The sequence below is a fragment of the Bacillus rossius genome, chromosome 1, assembly GCF_032445375.1.
Source record: "Bacillus rossius redtenbacheri isolate Brsri chromosome 1, Brsri_v3, whole genome shotgun sequence".
NCBI classification, from domain to species: Eukaryota; Metazoa; Arthropoda; class Insecta; order Phasmatodea; family Bacillidae; genus Bacillus; species Bacillus rossius.
Window position 1 is genome coordinate 160,559,207 of NC_086330.1, and position 17,813 is coordinate 160,577,019.

Here is a 17,813-nt window from a genome sequence, read left to right on the forward strand (position 1 = left end):
TTTCTCAAAAAATCTGAAATTAATAAAACTTTAACATGTAATTAAATACAAAGTTCAAAAATCAATTATGTTATAAAATTTCAGCACCAAGTGGCTATATCAAGATGCTTCAACATTCTCATCTCTTACACAAGAACAGCAAATTTCATGTTTAACTTTCGGCAATAATGAAGAACGGCGATATTGGATACATTTATAATTTTAATTATAGTGAAGTTCTAGTTAATATATAAAAACGTAACCGTCTCTGACATGTTATTTAGTGTGGTATATATTTTCTTATTGTTTCCCATATAGTGAGATGATAAAATAAATTGAACATTTCCCTCATTTTGCGTTTTCCCGGTTTTTACATATTTTTTTCCTGGTCCCTTGAAATATGTAAAAATGAGGTTCTACTGTATTTGTTTATTTCAACATCCTGAGTGTGACGATGTGTGGGACGCCGTAAGAGCCCACTGCGTAGGTGAAGAGCTTACCTGACGCTTAGAGCGGGCCAGTGGCGAGTACTAGGATTGGCTTTAGGGGGGTTAAAATAACGCCTCACATGGGCGACGTCACGGCCCTGAAAAAGAGTCTCTCCCGGGTCCGTGCCCCTTGCACGGTGGCGCCCACAAATTAATCTCAGTACATGTATCGACGCGAACCCCTGCTTAGCATAAGGACAGTTAGGCCGCGGCCATGTCAACTTGACTGTTAGAATTTTCACTGGTATTATTTGCTATTAAATTTTCCTTAATTTAATCTCAGCTTTGAATATATTTTTTAAATCTTCTTGAGCACGATTGAGAACTATTTCATTATGATAGGGTAAAACAAATCCCCAAAAGTCCAGTTGTTCCAATAATGAGGGATTAATGTTATCACTACAGTGAACAACTACAGTGCACCATGGAGCACGCACAAAATACGTCCGTCCGGGTAGAACACTTAGCCACTACTGACACAAGGCCGCTAGTGTATATTTATGTAAAATGTTATGTGAAACAGATATGTAAAATAATAATTTTTGATGTTTCAAAAATCTCACCAATTATTTATTAAATTTTCAATAGTGAGTTATAGCTGTGAGGCAGCTACGTTCACAGACGACAGCACACGTTAACAATCATATACAAATTAATTTAATTGATCCTAAAACAAAAATTTGAAAATAATAATTACTGACAAGCTCAAATTAAGTTTTATAACAGTTGTTTAGTAAAATATAAATACAAATACATAGTTTACTCAAAATCAATCTGTAAGTCGTGTCGTGATTTCCTGAGGCTTGTCAAAATACCAGTTTTTCAGATTCACACTGACAGCGTTCATAAAAATACTGTAGTAAATAATAATTTGGATTAAAATAAATAATAAGTATAATTTTCAGAACAATCTGATACGCCTGATAGCGTACACTGTCAATGCTCCATTCTCATCCCATTACACGTCTCTACTGCCTTCAATGACAAGACATTAAACCCTCATTATGCATCATTCATTAAAAAATGTTTCAGGAAGCATGTCCGAGGGCATATACCGCCGCAGCGGGACCAACTCTAATGTTACGAAACTCCTGGCTTTGTTTCGTCAAGACGCCTGGGCTGTTCAGATATCAAAGCAAGAATATTCAGAGTATGATGTTTCTGGTGTACTGAAGAGATTTTTCATCGAGTTGCCGGAGCCGCTTTTTACCACTGAGCTTCATGCTCAGCTTTGTGAAATTGCAGGTATACAAATTGGGTTTGTCTCTTGGCTAGTTTTGAGTTACTTGTAAGAATAACAGTTACATGTTAGTGTAGATGTTAGTGTTTTAGGTATCTTGAGTGTTTTTATAGAGGTAAGAAAGAAATTCCATTTTCGAATCTCAGATTAAAAAAACCTAACCTTTAAACTGAAATACTTAATTTTACCTTTATTCTATAGTTGTAAGTTACTACCTGTACATAATAAGTTGATTCTAAGTTGGTTACTAGAAATTATTTTCTAAATGCTTTGCAAAATTAGTACTGTGAATTATATTTATCTTAGTTAAAAATATTTTATGAAATCTTTGTTTCGGTGGAAGCTTTAATCATTCACATTTTGCATCTGCAATACAATTTTTTACAGGTTATTTTAGGGCTTAAGTATAATTGAAATTTTTTTTTTTATTTCCATCCTTACCTTTAAATCACTCGCAATATTTAAAATGGCAATTGTGATTAATATTACTGTTGTGAATTGGTCATTATACAGACATATCCTCATTAATAAAAATCAGGGCTATTATAATTTGTAATAATGAGGGTATATTCCAAAATACAATAGACTCCCGGGTTATCCGGTTTGCGGGTTAACTGTGCCATATTTCTGTAAACCATGAACACAAAAATAATTTATGACTTTTTATTTCTGTGTACGCACAATGACAAAGTGCACTTGTCTAACATTAAATACCGGCTTTTCTCGCATAATCGTCGCACATTTTATTCTAAAATAAAGTTTGAAAAGTAGGGGTGCAAAGATTATGCGTAAAAAATTTTTTTCGTTAGATAAAGTTATTCATAAAAACAAATCTCATTCATGGAAAGTACGTTTATTTTAAAAGGGAAGTATAAAAGAGCACGCCAAACAATTTAAATTAATAAGTCATACAACAAAATCATTTCTTCAACTTTAAATAGAAAAACATCTGTGATCCAAATGCAAGGTTAAAGAACGCGTAACTACCGTAGTACACAACACGAAAGAATGCGGGCTATCAAATGTAGTTAACTCAGCATCTGATAGAGAGCGTTCTTTGTATGCAATCGGCGAGATATCGATATTTAGCTATGTGTGTGCACTCTATATGGGAAGCGACACAACCAAATAGAGAGCGTGCGTTGCATGCACTCAGCGAGATATCGATATTCGGCTATGTGCGCGCGCTCTATACGGAAAGCAACATAACCAAACATTAATGATTGCAACGAGCGCTGGCTACAGTTTTGTACGTGGTACACTGCGGCGACGCTGACGAACAGATGAAGGTTATAACGTTTAAAAAGTCTTTAAAAGATAATTTACACGTCAGACAACTTCGTATTTCCGTTAATTAAATAAATAAGTGGTAATGTCCGAATAAATATTGGATTTCTATTTTAAAAAACATAGTTTTATACGGAAAAAAATACCCACACAAAGCGCTCAGAATCTAATAGCGGGACCAAAAACATTATGTGACGTTTACGCTAGAGGTTTTTTTTATCCAAATTTTGACGCCCTCAAATATGGGTGCGACGATTACGCAAGTGCAACCATTATGCGATAAAAGAGGGTTCAATGCAATGAATTAGTAATGCAACAAATTAATATTGTGACAAAACATCAAACAATATTTTGCTCTTTCCTCAATAGTATTCGCTTCCTTCATTGTATATTTATTTCCGATGGATGACGCTCGAGTTTAATCCAACATTTATATTCCGCCATCCTGCATGTCAGGCGTGTCAGCAGCAGCCTGGAGAGAAAAAGCCATAAACATTCAGTGCTGGTTTACCTCGCACCTACTATGATGTGCTAGTTGCAAATCATGGCAGAAATGCATCTAGTCAATAACAGTCAGGAATTATGTTAACAGGTTAAATAATCTTTCTAATAATAGAAAATATTAAGTTTATGTTTTTTTTTTAAATTTTATTACAACTGAAATATATCTCCTATATCAATAACATTATGATTTTATACCTCCGAAATGTTGGTAGCACCTACATAGGAATGTTATGTCCAGGCCTTATTATGTAAACAATGCAGTACGTGAATTACTGAATTTAATTTTAGGTGATTTAGTCTCAAAATGTTATTTAATATTTTTTTTAAATGTAAGTCTAATGTATATATACATATGTATATTAGTACTGTATAATAATTTTAATGGGATTAATGTCTTGATTAAAATGGTAGTCAGCAAGCACACTTACCTGATTGAAAAATGAATTATTTTGATTAAAATAATCTCTTATAGATAAAACACATTTGACTAGCGCTCTTTTCTATTGGAACAAATTAGATGGTTACTTCAAGGGGTGTCTTTTACAGTATTTGTCTGATAGGATAAAAAAAAATTATTTTTTTTAACTTCGCTTTAACCATGTTTTTCGGTTATCCGTGGACCCCTTGCCAATCATCACCCCGGAAAATGGGAAGTCTACTGTATTGCAAATTTAGTTTATTTACAATTTTTAAATGATTACTAAATACAATTGTAATAAATTAAAAAAAATTCTCAGTTACTACATGCAGACCCTTCGTAAAAATGAAATGTAGAATGTGTTCTAAAAAAACTTGCAACGAAATTTATACGCTATTTAATGTTTCTTTTCAGGACTAATATAATCAATTGTTAAATATTAATTTCCAGCAATTCCAAAACAATTATGAAAGTTTACATAGTAATGTTTTTTCTCTATGAATTATGAAATTTTTATTGAGAATTGTTTGTTTATTTTCAAGGTTTTGTTTGATTTATTTTGATTAGTTAGACATATGTTTTAAATATGTGATTTTAAGGAAGTGATACAAAATAATTTATAACTATGTATGTGTTTATTTAAAGAACACAGTTTGCAGTGAAGCATAAATTTTGATTATCTTATGTTTGATGTGAGAGGTGAAGTTTGGTCATCGAGGTGAATAAACAAGAAAACAATATAGAAAAAGAACAGTCTATATTGAACCATCCTAAAGGAAGAAGCTTTTCTGCTATTGTGAATAGTTTTAATATAAAGATATTAAAGGATGTGTGATTGATTAATGAAATGTTATTCTGGACTAGACTGAAGTGTGTGTGGTTGACAGTAATGAAGATTAATATTATACTTGACTGATTTTAAGTCATTTTCAGAAGAAAGTAAATCATCGATAGAAAAGTTCTACAAGATAACCAGAATATTCGTCAGTGTTGTAAATTACCAATTACAACCGAAGATGTCAACAAATCTACCATCTGTTTGGTATAAACACAGCAGGCAAGCCAGTTAAACTTAACTGCACAGTTCTGAAGAGGTGGCAATTTCAAGACAATGGGTTCACCAGTTCCGAGCGAGTCCAGGATCTAGAAGGAAGGAAAGAAGGAGGAACGTCGGTTGGTGTGATCATCCTAATAATCCGCCCAGTCCAGCTGAATTCAACGTTGAAACACTACCTCTTCCTAACATTGGATTCCAGGATCAAGCACCAACTATGGATTACCATCATGTAGAGAGCTGTTAGTTTAACACGATGTAGGCTAGGAAATATCAAGTAAGACTGTGATTGAATAAGATACTATAATTTTCTTGAAATTTTCTGTCTATTTAATAGAGAGTATTTGGTATCACTGTCCAAAATTCAAACCACAATTAATTTTAAATACCTATACCTATTTCAGCAATTGTAATTTTGTTAAAATATTGTTCAAACACTAATACTTTGATTTAAACCATCGCCTTTAAAGACATTCAACGATTTAACTTTATGTTCGTAGATTTTTTTACATTTTTGATTTACTCAATTGTTAAGTTTGATTTAATCATGAATTTGGGTTACTTTAATCCCAGAGATCCAGCTCTTAAAGCACTGAGTTCAAGTCCGAGTACTTACACATATTTTGTAGTGAATTTAATTTCATAATAAGTAATTATTTTGAATATGACATTTTGAAATCTGATTTAGTTTGTTTTCTTAAACTGATAGAATTGAGCAACTGTTAGGATCCTTAGTAACTAACTTAGCTTCAGTTGAACCAAAATGTATTTTGTTCATATTTTCTATCGGTGTATTATGCTTGACCATTGATTTAAGGAACATTGTTCACTAAATATGATCAAGAAAGCATTAATCATTAGGTAAATTATATTTAGATTTATTTCAGATAATTTTTAATTTTATTATTACATGGTGCCCATTTCGAGCGTACTTCAACTTGGTGTGTCAATTCCCAGAATTAGTTGGTTGAAAATTAATTTAATTAATATCTTAGGAGAATACACTATAGTTTTACGCACTACTATAATTAAAACATTGACATTTAAAATATTAAGTTGTCCATTACAATTTTGGTCGTACATAAAGTGAAACTTTCAAAAGTTCACATTACACAATTTTAGGTTAGGTACACCTGTGGTTAAAAAATTGATTTTGTGCTGAACAGAATGTACCAAAGTTTCAGTATTACATGTATTTGATTCCCAGTGGGACAAAAACAACTTTGTATTTCATAGTAAATATATTTTTTACCAAACCAAACCTGTATTATTATAACTCCTATATAATGTCTAGGGACTGTGAAAACACCTTATTTTAATAGGATTTTTACTAATGATGTTTTACTGTAGTTTTATTGTAAGGTTAATTTGAAGTATATTTTTGGTACTTGTCATATAACCACTAAAATAGTTGATAGTGGCAATAAACTTGTGTGTTGTTTGTACAGACAGGAAGCTGGGGAAGACTGAGCAGGACTGCCTGGTTCACTACCGTCACGTGCTGGAGCAGTTGCCGCCAATCAACTTCCTGACAGCTCGCAGGCTCATTGGCCACTTGTACTTCATCCACGAGCTGCACGAGAGGAACCTAATGCCAGTCGAGAACCTGGCTGCCATTTGGGGCCCGACGCTCATGCACTTGGAGGTGAGTGCCCTGACCGGCTGGCACATGCATAGAGCACAACATCCTTATTGATGTGTCTGCTAATTTTTTTGGAAAATCAATCTGTATTTATTGGACTATTGTGTTTGCAATTTTTAGTGTGCTTTAGAGTATATTGTTGATTTTAGTTACTACAATCGTTCGTTTCGCGTATCTTATAAAATGTCGTATTAATACCAAAAAATATTTTTATAAATATTTCTCGAAAAAATTAGTGTTGGGACAATTCCTAAAATATACAGATTCCGATTCCATTTTCGATTATTAAATTAAAGGGTCAATTCTTAGAATCCGATTCCAATTCTTTAATTTTTTTCTGACGACGTTCAACAGAAAAAAAGGTTGTTAATGGTTTTAAAAATTTAATGGTTTTATTTTTCAAAAGCTTGTTCATTACCCTCAAGTTATGCTACCTAGAATTTCTAGCACAATTTGGCCTTTTAACCTTGCATATAGTTAGATGAAACACGTGTTCAAACACTGTCAATAAACAAAGATGTCTTATGATGTAAATTGTAAATAATGTTATAACTTAACCAACTTTAGATACCTTACATTATCAACTCAATTAATTTATTGTAAAAAAAGAGGGTTTGTACGGTTAGGTTAAGAATTTTATTTTCAAGCACAACTAAATAATGTTCCAAATAAAATGACAATATAACCTCGTTTTTACATATTTCAAGGGACCAGGGCGAAAAAAAATAAAAAGAGAAAATGTAAAAATAAAACTTTATTAGCTCATTATGACGGAAACAAATATGCACCACACTAAAATAAAATGTCAGAGATGCTTACTTTTTAATATATTAACTAGAACTTAATTATCTAATTTGGTGAAAACAATAAATCCATTCAGTCTTGCAGTTCTTCACAACCGTAAAGAGAAAATAAATTTTCGGTTCTTGAGTAAGAGAGATATATGCATGTTTAAGCATCTCAAAATTTCCACATTTTATGGTGAGATTTTCTTACACAATTTTATTTAAACTCTTCAAATAATCGCGTGTTAACATTTAATTAATTTCAGAAATTTATCGGAAACAATTCTGTTAAACTAACAACTTCTTTCAAAAGATTGTTTATGTTTAGTAGTAGAAAACTTTACGAACGTTTCAGCAGCAATGTTTGGAAATTCAGTTTTGCCAAATGCCTTTCCCAAATATTTCTAATGTAAAATGAGCATCACTGAACACGCACAAGAACGCTGATTTACAGAAATTTGGTTATGTTACTTTTAAACTTATTTTAATATGGACCCAGTAATCCACTGTGAATTTTGGTAAAATCTCATTTAAAAATTATTTCATTAATAATTCATTAAATTTTAAAGTGCAGAGATTTGAAACATCTTATTTTTCGCGTTCACGTCACCTAAGATTTGGTTCATGGCCGTATGGTTTACCATGGCAGGTGGCACAAAAAAAAATTAGGTTGTTTACAATGCAAATGTAGCTGCAGTGATCAAATAATTAACGTTTAGTAAATAAAATTTACATTATTTTCTATGAACATTGATGGTTTTGTCTAATTATTTTTGAAGGTTTACTATTAAATGCAGTGCTGCTGCAACGTAATTTCCGGAAAATGCTTTCGCTTAAAGCGGGAAAGTAGGTAATGAATTTATACTGTAGGGAAAATGGCGGTGTAAGTAAATAAATACATTAATCACCAAAATTTTTAAATCCCGGTTCCGTAGTTTATAATGTAGCTTGAAAATTATATGCATACAATTTTATATTTTCTTACGTTGTGTAGGAGATGTATTTTGCAAATTTAAAAACAATGCAGGAATCGGTCATGGCTGATTCCAAAACCATTTTATTCTGAATACCACGATTATAGTGGAATCGCTGGAACTGACCTATTCCGGAATCGGAATCGACCCATCACTAAAAACAATGAATGGGTACATAAATATAATTTGCTTTGAAATTTTTGAAACACTAGTTTAAACCCTTTATCAGTAATAAGCTAAAATAACTGAACTAAAATAAATAAAAGTAATTTCCACAAACATTAAAGATGGGGATGTATAGTGATATAACGTTTTAGCATGTTTTGTATAAATGTATGTAATTATTTACTGCCATGTGTAATATTTTATTTGAATCTTTTGTTAAAACAGATTTCATACTTGTGGATTTTGGACACCGGTGGGTACAGATAAATGATAATGTATTGAGATTTTATCATAAGTATAATACCAAACTAAGTGGAACCTCACTAGCATTGCAACAGAATATTTTATGAGGTCCAATTAATGATATAATGGTGTATTTTATGCAAGCTCATATGTATTTCACATTTTCAATTATAAAGAACTTGTTGAAGCAAGGTTTTATTGTAGTTTAATGTAACTGTACAAACATGTACGTGAAAAATAATTTTGTTTTTGGATTGAAAATTTAACATCATGAAAATTCTCTTTATATTGAAGTTATGCTCAGATGACTGGATAAATTCTATATATATTCTATTGTTACCTTGGTTACATGTGTATTTTCAGAACTGCCATTTAGTAGTCTAGACTCTTAAGTGTGAGGCAAGTTGATTGAGTCAGTGATGAATCTGAAACAAAATTTATTATTATAAATATGAAAATTTATATTCTGGAGTGAAACTGTTTTGAACTAAGTAGTTCTTATTACGAGCTTTTCCTCTAACATGTAGGTTTCAAATAAAGGTAATAATTAATAAACAGCATATTTAGGAGCCCGCTTACTTGGAGGTCCGACCGTGTATTGAGATAGGATTGTAATCAGCAATATCAGTGGTTAAGCCACATTTCACAATAATGCTTTCAAACAACAAACCACATTGTGCATTGCAAAATGAGGACTATTACTATTAATGCATAAGAAAAAGGATGGAAAATTTATTTTTGTTTTGAAATATTATTAGCAATTGTGGTCATATCACTAGAAGAAAAAATTTGATAATGCATGAGTCTCGATTAACTGAGTTAATGTGTACCACTGAAAACTCGGATAAGCAGAATCTTGGACACGCAATAAAAAATCAGTTTTGGTGTTCAGTTGGTCCAGTGGTATAATTTTTCGAGGAAATGTTTTTGCATCTTTTCTTTCCTGTAGATTCTTTCACGTCACTCCGTGTTTGCCCAACCAGTAAATGACCATTTTAAGGTTAATTTTATTTAGGCTTTTGACAACAGTCAGATCATTTTCTATTTATTCAAGTAAACGTTTCTACAGTCAGCTTGAATTATATGGAACCTCGGTTAATCGAAGCTCGTTGACACTACTATACCTATGTATTTTTAGTGGCTGTATTTACATAGAATTTGTGTTTATTTTTCTAGCTGTGTTTGTTAAATGGTAATCAATATTGATTGGTTTACTTAAATCAGAATCTAGATCTCAAGATTCAAGAATGAAATAATATTTGGGCTGAAACACAGAAATTGAAGCTTTGAAGCAACTTTCAAGTCCATTAAATTTTAATTTTATTAATAATAAAAGCGTAGTTACATGTTTACGATATCAAACATTTACTTTTGTATTAAAATTGTTCCTTGAGGTGCTAAACAAACATTTCCAGAGCATTGTAGCTGGTGGCAGTTTTGATACATTTTGTATGTATTGGAATGAATCTAATTGAATCAATTGGAATTAATTGATATAGTGACTTTCCAAATGTAAATTTTTTTTAACTACTCACAGTATTCCTTTCTCATCTAATATTCTTTTATTTCATTTTAGCGTTAATTAAAATTCTCAGTAGGTGTATACTAGAAATGAAAAAGTTATCTGGTTGCTATCAGGTATCCGGCCTATCCAGACTAGTTTAACTATCAGATCGGATAGCAAGACATTATATGGCTGGATATTGGATAGTCTGAAAAATTTATCAAAGTGATTTTAATTCATGTAATCAATGCTACGCTCCATATAATACTTAATCTATAATAAAATATGTGCCAGATGAATGAAAATCCAATAAGTGTAGTTGGTTTCTTTATTGCAAACACAAACAAAATGCAACACAAGGTAAATTTTGGTGGATGTACACAATCAGGTTACTTCCTCACACTGTAAACAATACAGCAAGAACTTAATATTTTGAATCTAGGAAGAAATATTGGAAATAAGTTTTAGAATAAGGGGATATTTATAAAGCTTCAAAGTTTGGAAAAGTACTTATTATGTAAAAAAAAGGATTATTCTATAATGTGTTGTTATCACATATGTGTTGTCAACCACACAGGTGCTAGTGTTCGGATTTATGAATTTTCCTTCCTCAAAAATTATTCTTCAAATATTTTTCCTCAAATATAAAATATAGAATGTTTGGTTGGCCCGTCCACGGTAGCTAGCTGAGTAAAAGGAACAGCTTGGCGGGGGGCCAGGACGATGAGTTCCAGAAGTGGTCGAAGCTGGAGTCGGCGGTGGTGGCGGACCTGATCGCCCTGTACCCGGGCCTGTTCGACGTGGACGCGGAGGAGCTGAGCAAGGAGAGGAGGATGAAGGAGGTGCTGGAGCACTACCACACGAGCACCACCGACGTGCACCGGCGCAAGCCCTCGGGCGACCTCAAGATGTGGGTCTACCTGGAGAGTGCCTCCAGCAGCAAGTGCTTCAGTGTCACGGTACGTCTGCGTCCTCTTGTGCGAGTAGCGGCGATACTTCTAATACACGCAGAGTAGAACCCCGATTGTCCGTGACCCGATTAACCGGGCATTCGGTTAACCAGGTTTCAATTAAAAATTAAAACTTTTTATGGTTGGGGGGGAGGGGGGGGGGGGTTTACTAAGCCCGCAAAGTGTAATTCATTCATATGTATTTTTAAAAATTAATAATTAGTGTCAGTAATACTTGAATATTTGTTTTGTATAAATTACTTAAAATTTTTTTGCTGTATTGTATAACCTAAATACATTTGAATTCAATTATCAGTGATTTTTGCTTATCCGTGCTTACCTTCCCCCCAATACCCTGGTTAATAAAGGTTGTACTGTAATTAAAAAAAATGAGAATGAGGAAATATTTTTTGTTTCAGCTCTTTTTATGTAGTTTTCATTTTCATATTTTAACGAAAACTTGTGCATGGTTTTTCTCATTGATGGTTATAAATACAGTTAATCCGCGTTAAGAAGTTTCCCGGGGTGATTAGAAATTTAAACTTACTAACAGGGAAATTTTATTAAAATGGTAAAATTTTATTTACTTATAAATCCAGTGCTAAATTTTAAAACTTATTATGTAAGAAATTTTCTAAAGTGGGCTTTTTTTTTTAAAGAGGGTTTTACAGTATTAAACATGATTATAAAAGATTTACACTATAAAATTGTTATGAATTTTTTTTAGAGTATTTGCAAACTGCTTATTGTTTGCTTGCCTTGTTCTCCACTTATAAAGGTATTTAAAAGTTCAGCTTTTCATAATGCTTAAATTGAAATAAACTTTAGGTGGTTACATCAAGACTATTCATAAATTGAAACTAAAATGTACACATTTATATAGTACCACAATGTCTCCGAATCTCAATTTTGATTGTTACTTAAGATGATGTGAAACATCTTCACTAGACTTCTAAAATACAAACAAATATTCTTAATTTCAAAGTGGTAATTATGTGAAATAAATACTAATAATAAATTATTAATTTTTAAATTTTAAATTTTGAATACTTGCCTAGGCTGAAGTGTTTACTGAAATGGGGCGGAGCCAAGCAGTTCTAACAGCTGGGTGACGCGCCACAGTCAACTGTAGGACACAGAATGTAAACAAACAGCCGAATATAATGGAATAAGCTATGTTGATTAAGATTTGTCGTGGACAAAATCTATACTAATATTATAAAGCTGAAGAGTTTGTTTGAACGCGCTAATCTCAGGAACCACTGGTCCGATTTGAAAAATTCTTTCAGTGTTGGATAGTACATTTATCGAGGAAGGCTATAGGCTATATTATATTATCAATAACATTAGGGATCCTTACTAAAAGTCCAATTTAGAATCAAATGCGTTGGAGGGGGTTAGATACAACATGCAGTACACGTACGAAGTGTGTGTTGACGATGCCGCAGGCGCTAGAAGTTGCCACGCACTAGATGCCTTATCATTCTTAATTTTCCCATACAAGTAAAAAACACCTGTGTGATATTAACAACGAAGCAATCAGTACCCTCATATAGAATACATAGAGATAGTGTGAGGTATATATGTAGATATAAAGAGATAAATACAGATAGAGAGATACATAGATATAAAGGACTATAGATGTAGATAGAGATAAATATATATTTAGATACATGGATATATTATTTGTATATGTGTAACTACTTCAAACATATTACAAAACAAAACTGAATGAGGCATTGCAATTCATGCTGAGCATTAGCTAGATAATGGAATCTTTTCAATATTAGTACCGTAATCACTCGCGTAATGTCCGCAGTAATTTGACCACATTTTTGGCCAAAAAAATGGGGTGCGGACATTATGCGAGGAAAAATAAAAAATACAAAATTTTGTGTCTTAATTATTACTAAAAAGGCACAAAACGTATCTAAAATCAATTTGGATTTTACTAGCTATTTTAAAAGAATATTGCTGCGGGATCGCTTGCAAACAACCCGGCTTAGACCATGTTTACTTTGCTGTAATTGCCACCGGTAACTGTCTCGCACCCGCCGGAACATTAAAAAAAATTACGCGCTACACTGAAATAAGTGTGGTTATGTGTGCCTTATTAATGTGATTAATATGTGATGGATTAAAACGGCTATTAACGGCACAGCTGCAATATTTTAGCCGTACCATATCCTTACGTGCGGCGCGTAGGGAACCAGCGAGCTGGCAACAGCACAGTGACTCACCAGTTCCACATCTGCTGCGCTCTGTACTCCCCCCCCCTCCCCCCCCCCCCCCGCCTCCCGATAATCTAATGGCCTTCGTGACGTAGAGAAGGAGGAAGGGGAATGAAACATTTAGAGCGTGAGAAAGGCCAAGGGAGGGATTCAAACCAAATGTAAACAAAGAGGGGTTCTGTTCTGTCCAGACACGTAAAACAGGGTACACACTAATTAAAGTTGACGTTTCTTTTACGCTGCGCTGCGTGTCGTACCTCAACAGAAAACAAGACTGATCCACGCCGTGTTGCATTTGTTGACTGCAACTGTTCTTTTATTTTCCGCCACTGACTAACACTTTTTTTGTGCACTTCAAACTCCCTTTCAGCAGCCCTGTTCCCATGCACTTCAGCATAACGAACAACTCTTAATTTAAACCGCGCCGTGAAGGATTTATATTTACCCATTCTGTACTCTACACTACAAAACTCGACGCGAAACACATGCCTTGAACTTGCGTGCGTGTTGGTCAGCTGTGTTTACCGTTACCGTGCTTTGTTCAGTTCAACGAATTTCCCCACCCTTTCAGGACAGGAGAGAAAGGAGAGCTCAAGGTCACGGCTTTGTTTACAGAGCCGTCAACTTTCCATTCGTACTGCGTCCTTTAGGGGTGGCCAAAGTTGTGTTGCCCGCCGTAGATGACTGGTGCGGACATTATGCGAATTTTAAATTTTTTCTTTTAAGGATATATAAATAAAGGGTGCGGACATTATGCGAGGGCGGACATTACGCGAGTGAATACGGTAATCCCTTATTTGTTAGTTTTTTTTCTATATTGCTTTATAGAGTCTAGATTACATACAGGCCAGGTAAATAACTATACACTGGCAGAACAACGTCTGTCGGGATCTGAAAGTGATATAAATTATTTTGCACACTTGACATTCAAATTAAGAAGACAATTAATAACTACATCTGATCTCTAAACAGTTCCCCTTCACCATGTGTTCAGCCCGGGCAACGCTGGGTACTGCAGCTAGTGGTGAAATAAATGGCACGTGACAAAGGTGTACCCGCACAAGTAGCAAACATAAAATGCGAAGTAGCTTCACAGTTCACAAATGAGTTGAAGTATTGAATGAAATGGTAATGCTTGTCATTTATAATTTAAATTCATTCGAAGTTGGTTTAATGATTTAGCTTTGTCGAATTTGGTAAACAAGCGGCTTTAAAAAGGTGTAAAGTTTTCATGTTTCCTCTTATTATAAATGTGTGTGGATAGGGGCATGTGGTAAGGACGGGTTTTTTTGAAAGCTTGTAGCTATACAAGTCAAAGTCTTTACTAAGGTTAAAGTAAACAAAAAGGCTAGATTTATTCATTTTTGTTGAGAGGAAAAACTTAATGGTTTTAAAATCCCTCAAGTGTACTAGGTATACATTATAGCATGGCACATAGTTTTGATTTACGTTTTTTATGGAGTGTTGAAGTGTTTGTGAAACTATTATGGAAACTATTGGCTGATTACAAAAAAAAATCTCAAGTGCAAAATAATTTTCCAGTAAATATTTCAGAAAACCCTTATTCCTTCTGATATGAAGATATACTTAAAACTAAAATATATTGTAATTTATTCGAAAGTACAAAAAATTAAAGCTAAAATAGTATTTATAATGGTTTGTGAATTTCCATCCCACATAGTTGTTTGAATGTAATTTTAACTTGCGCTATAGGTATTTCCTTCTTTACTTATATAGCGTTTTCTGATAACTCAATGTTGTTGCCTGCTCTAATTTTGTTTTCTGAGAAGTGCATGTTACTACAAAATATACATTTTTTTAACCCACTGTCCATTGTGAATTCACAGGCACTCGCATAATTTGATAAGGTAATTCAAGAGTCACAGCCTTTCCATGGAAAAAAAATATAAGAGTAGTAGTATTTGTTTTCTTAAAATGTTCTTTGATTTCCCCAAAAAAACAGCATTACGAAATTCCTTCTGGATTCTGAAATACTTAATTATGTGGAGGGCAATAAAGTCTAAGGGGAACTGGTGAGGTAAAACCATTGAAAATGAGTAAAATAATATAGTATTTATAATTGTTGTAACTTTGAACTCAGAAATATCATTTTCTCACTTATCTCTAGTTTTACAGAAAAGCCGCTACCCTCCATAATTACCATTCCGAGGCCACGCTGCAAATATCGACGTTATAAAGGCAATATTTACCCTTTATAGAAAGTAAATATTTAATTTATTTAGTATTTATTTTGTTAATTACACTTTATTCCGTTTGTAATCTATGTATAATTCAGATTTAAATTTCTTTGGTTAGCGTTTTGTCTATGGATTACTCGATGTTAAATTTTATTTTAAATGATTGTCAAAGCTAGTATAGCAGTATTTTGAAACTAATATTAATTTAAAGATGAACAACGACAGTAATTGGTAGTAATTTTAATAGTTTTGTTTTATCAACAACTTTAAGAGAGTCGTTTATTAGTAACGGTGAAAAAGATTCTTTAGAACAAATTGAGACTCGATGAAGGCAACATCTAAAAACGCAACGATTTCGACCTTAATTGATAATTTGACTATTCCTAGAAGAATTGAAAATGTTTATTAATGCTAATATTGAATCAGATTTCGAAGGAATTATTAATTTGAATCAACGAAGATAAAAACTCAAACGTCAAGAATTCAAACGATTATTTAAGAAGAGAGGACGACGAATATCCAGATTTCAAGAGAGCGTCTAAGGAATATAAATTGCTTTGAAACTACGAAGAATAGAGGCCGTTGATCATCCTGAAGAAAGAAGAATTCAGTCGAATAATGAAAAGTCGCAGTTCGAGCCCGGGAAGGATGACCGTCGTGCAGTCCAGCCCAGTTCCCGACCACAGCCCGAAGGATGGAGTCGTGACGGCGCGTATTCCTGCCGTCCGCTAGAGACCGGAGGAGCAACGCCAAGTTCGCAGTCCTGACTGAGGCGAACCAAGGATCCTTCGAGAACCTACACATCTCGTGGGTATTCTGCAACAAGGTTTGGTCCCTTACCCATCACCCGAAGACTCGCTGACTAAACAAGTATCCTCACTAACGACGATTTAAACAAGACAAACATTTTTCACTGAACTAGAATTTTTTGTTATCAAACGTATTCTTTGTATAGAAAGACCGTGTACTTGTTCATCTTTAGATTTATCATTTAAATTACGGAATCGCGATCCCGAACCTAATAATATTAGATATTATAGATTGAACTTGATATTGAAAGAACATGTTGCTATTTTGTTTGACGGGTACTGCAAGTTTACGTACCCAGTAGTCCACGCTCTGCGGACTGAAGCTAGTTTTAAATAAATAACACACAAATTATTAACATATTAACCTAACGATAATTTACTCTAATGAAAGAATGGGTAGAAGCTTTGAAGTCGAGAATAATAACAAATTCCATCTGTATTTTAACATAAACTATTTTAGTTAAGATATTTATATAAAGTGTAATATTGTGTCTGTCGAAGTATATTGTCACCGTCTGCACAAAATCTTACACGCAAATATAAATATTACATTTGAATTTGTTTACACGTCATTACCAGGTCTAGTCACGAAATTAGTATTTAACCTACTTTTGACACACTGTAATTTTGACTTTCAGACACAAACTTCTAGAAACAATTCTTAAAACTGATAGAGGTAGGCTAGAGAAACTGGAATTATTAAGTACATTTAATAATTTACATAATTACACTAGCTGACTCTACAGTTTTTGGCGCCCAAAGTTGAAGCTCGAGTAACGGTAAACTTGCAGTTAACACTATGGCAGCAGAAGAAAATAGGACAACGTACTTCCTCAGAGGAAACAAGGATAATATCGGTAGCAGTTCTAGTTCAGACGTAGCTGACGTAGTGAGATTAGTGACCGAAGAAATGGAAGCGAGCACTAGTTCAGGAATTCCTAACGAGGTGAACACATCGAACGACCATCAGCCGCGACAGGAGGAAGAAATAGCATCCGAGATAAAAGAATCGCAAACCAATACCATAGAGCAATTGTTCAAATTCTTGCAGCAAGAAAAAATTAAGGAGAAACAGGAACGCGAGCGTAAAGAACAAGAACGCGAACGTAAGGAACAGGAACGCGAGCGTAAAGAACAAGAACGCGAATGTAAGGAACAGGAACGCGAGCGTAAAGAGAAGCAAGAACGCGAATGTGAGAAACAGGAACGCGAGCGTAAAGAACAAGAACGGAACGTAAAGAACAGGAACGCGAGCGTAAGGAGAAGGAAGAACGTGAACGTGAGAAACAGGAACGCGAACGTAAAGAACAGGAACGCGAGTGTAAAGAACAAGAACAGAGTA

General features: G+C 33.7%; 1 protein-coding gene across 1 annotated transcript in view; it reads left to right on the forward strand.

The window, feature by feature from the left end:
* The window catches only part of LOC134546360 (uncharacterized), a 114,564-nt gene that overhangs the window by 36,690 nt on the left and 60,061 nt on the right, over positions 1-17,813 (forward strand). The window contains exons 5-7 of the mRNA XM_063389150.1: positions 1,500-1,712; positions 6,419-6,615; positions 11,003-11,242. Of these exons, the coding sequence (XP_063245220.1) occupies positions 1,500-1,712; positions 6,419-6,615; positions 11,003-11,242 (650 nt within the window). The remainder of the gene's footprint in view (positions 1-1,499; positions 1,713-6,418; positions 6,616-11,002; positions 11,243-17,813) is intronic.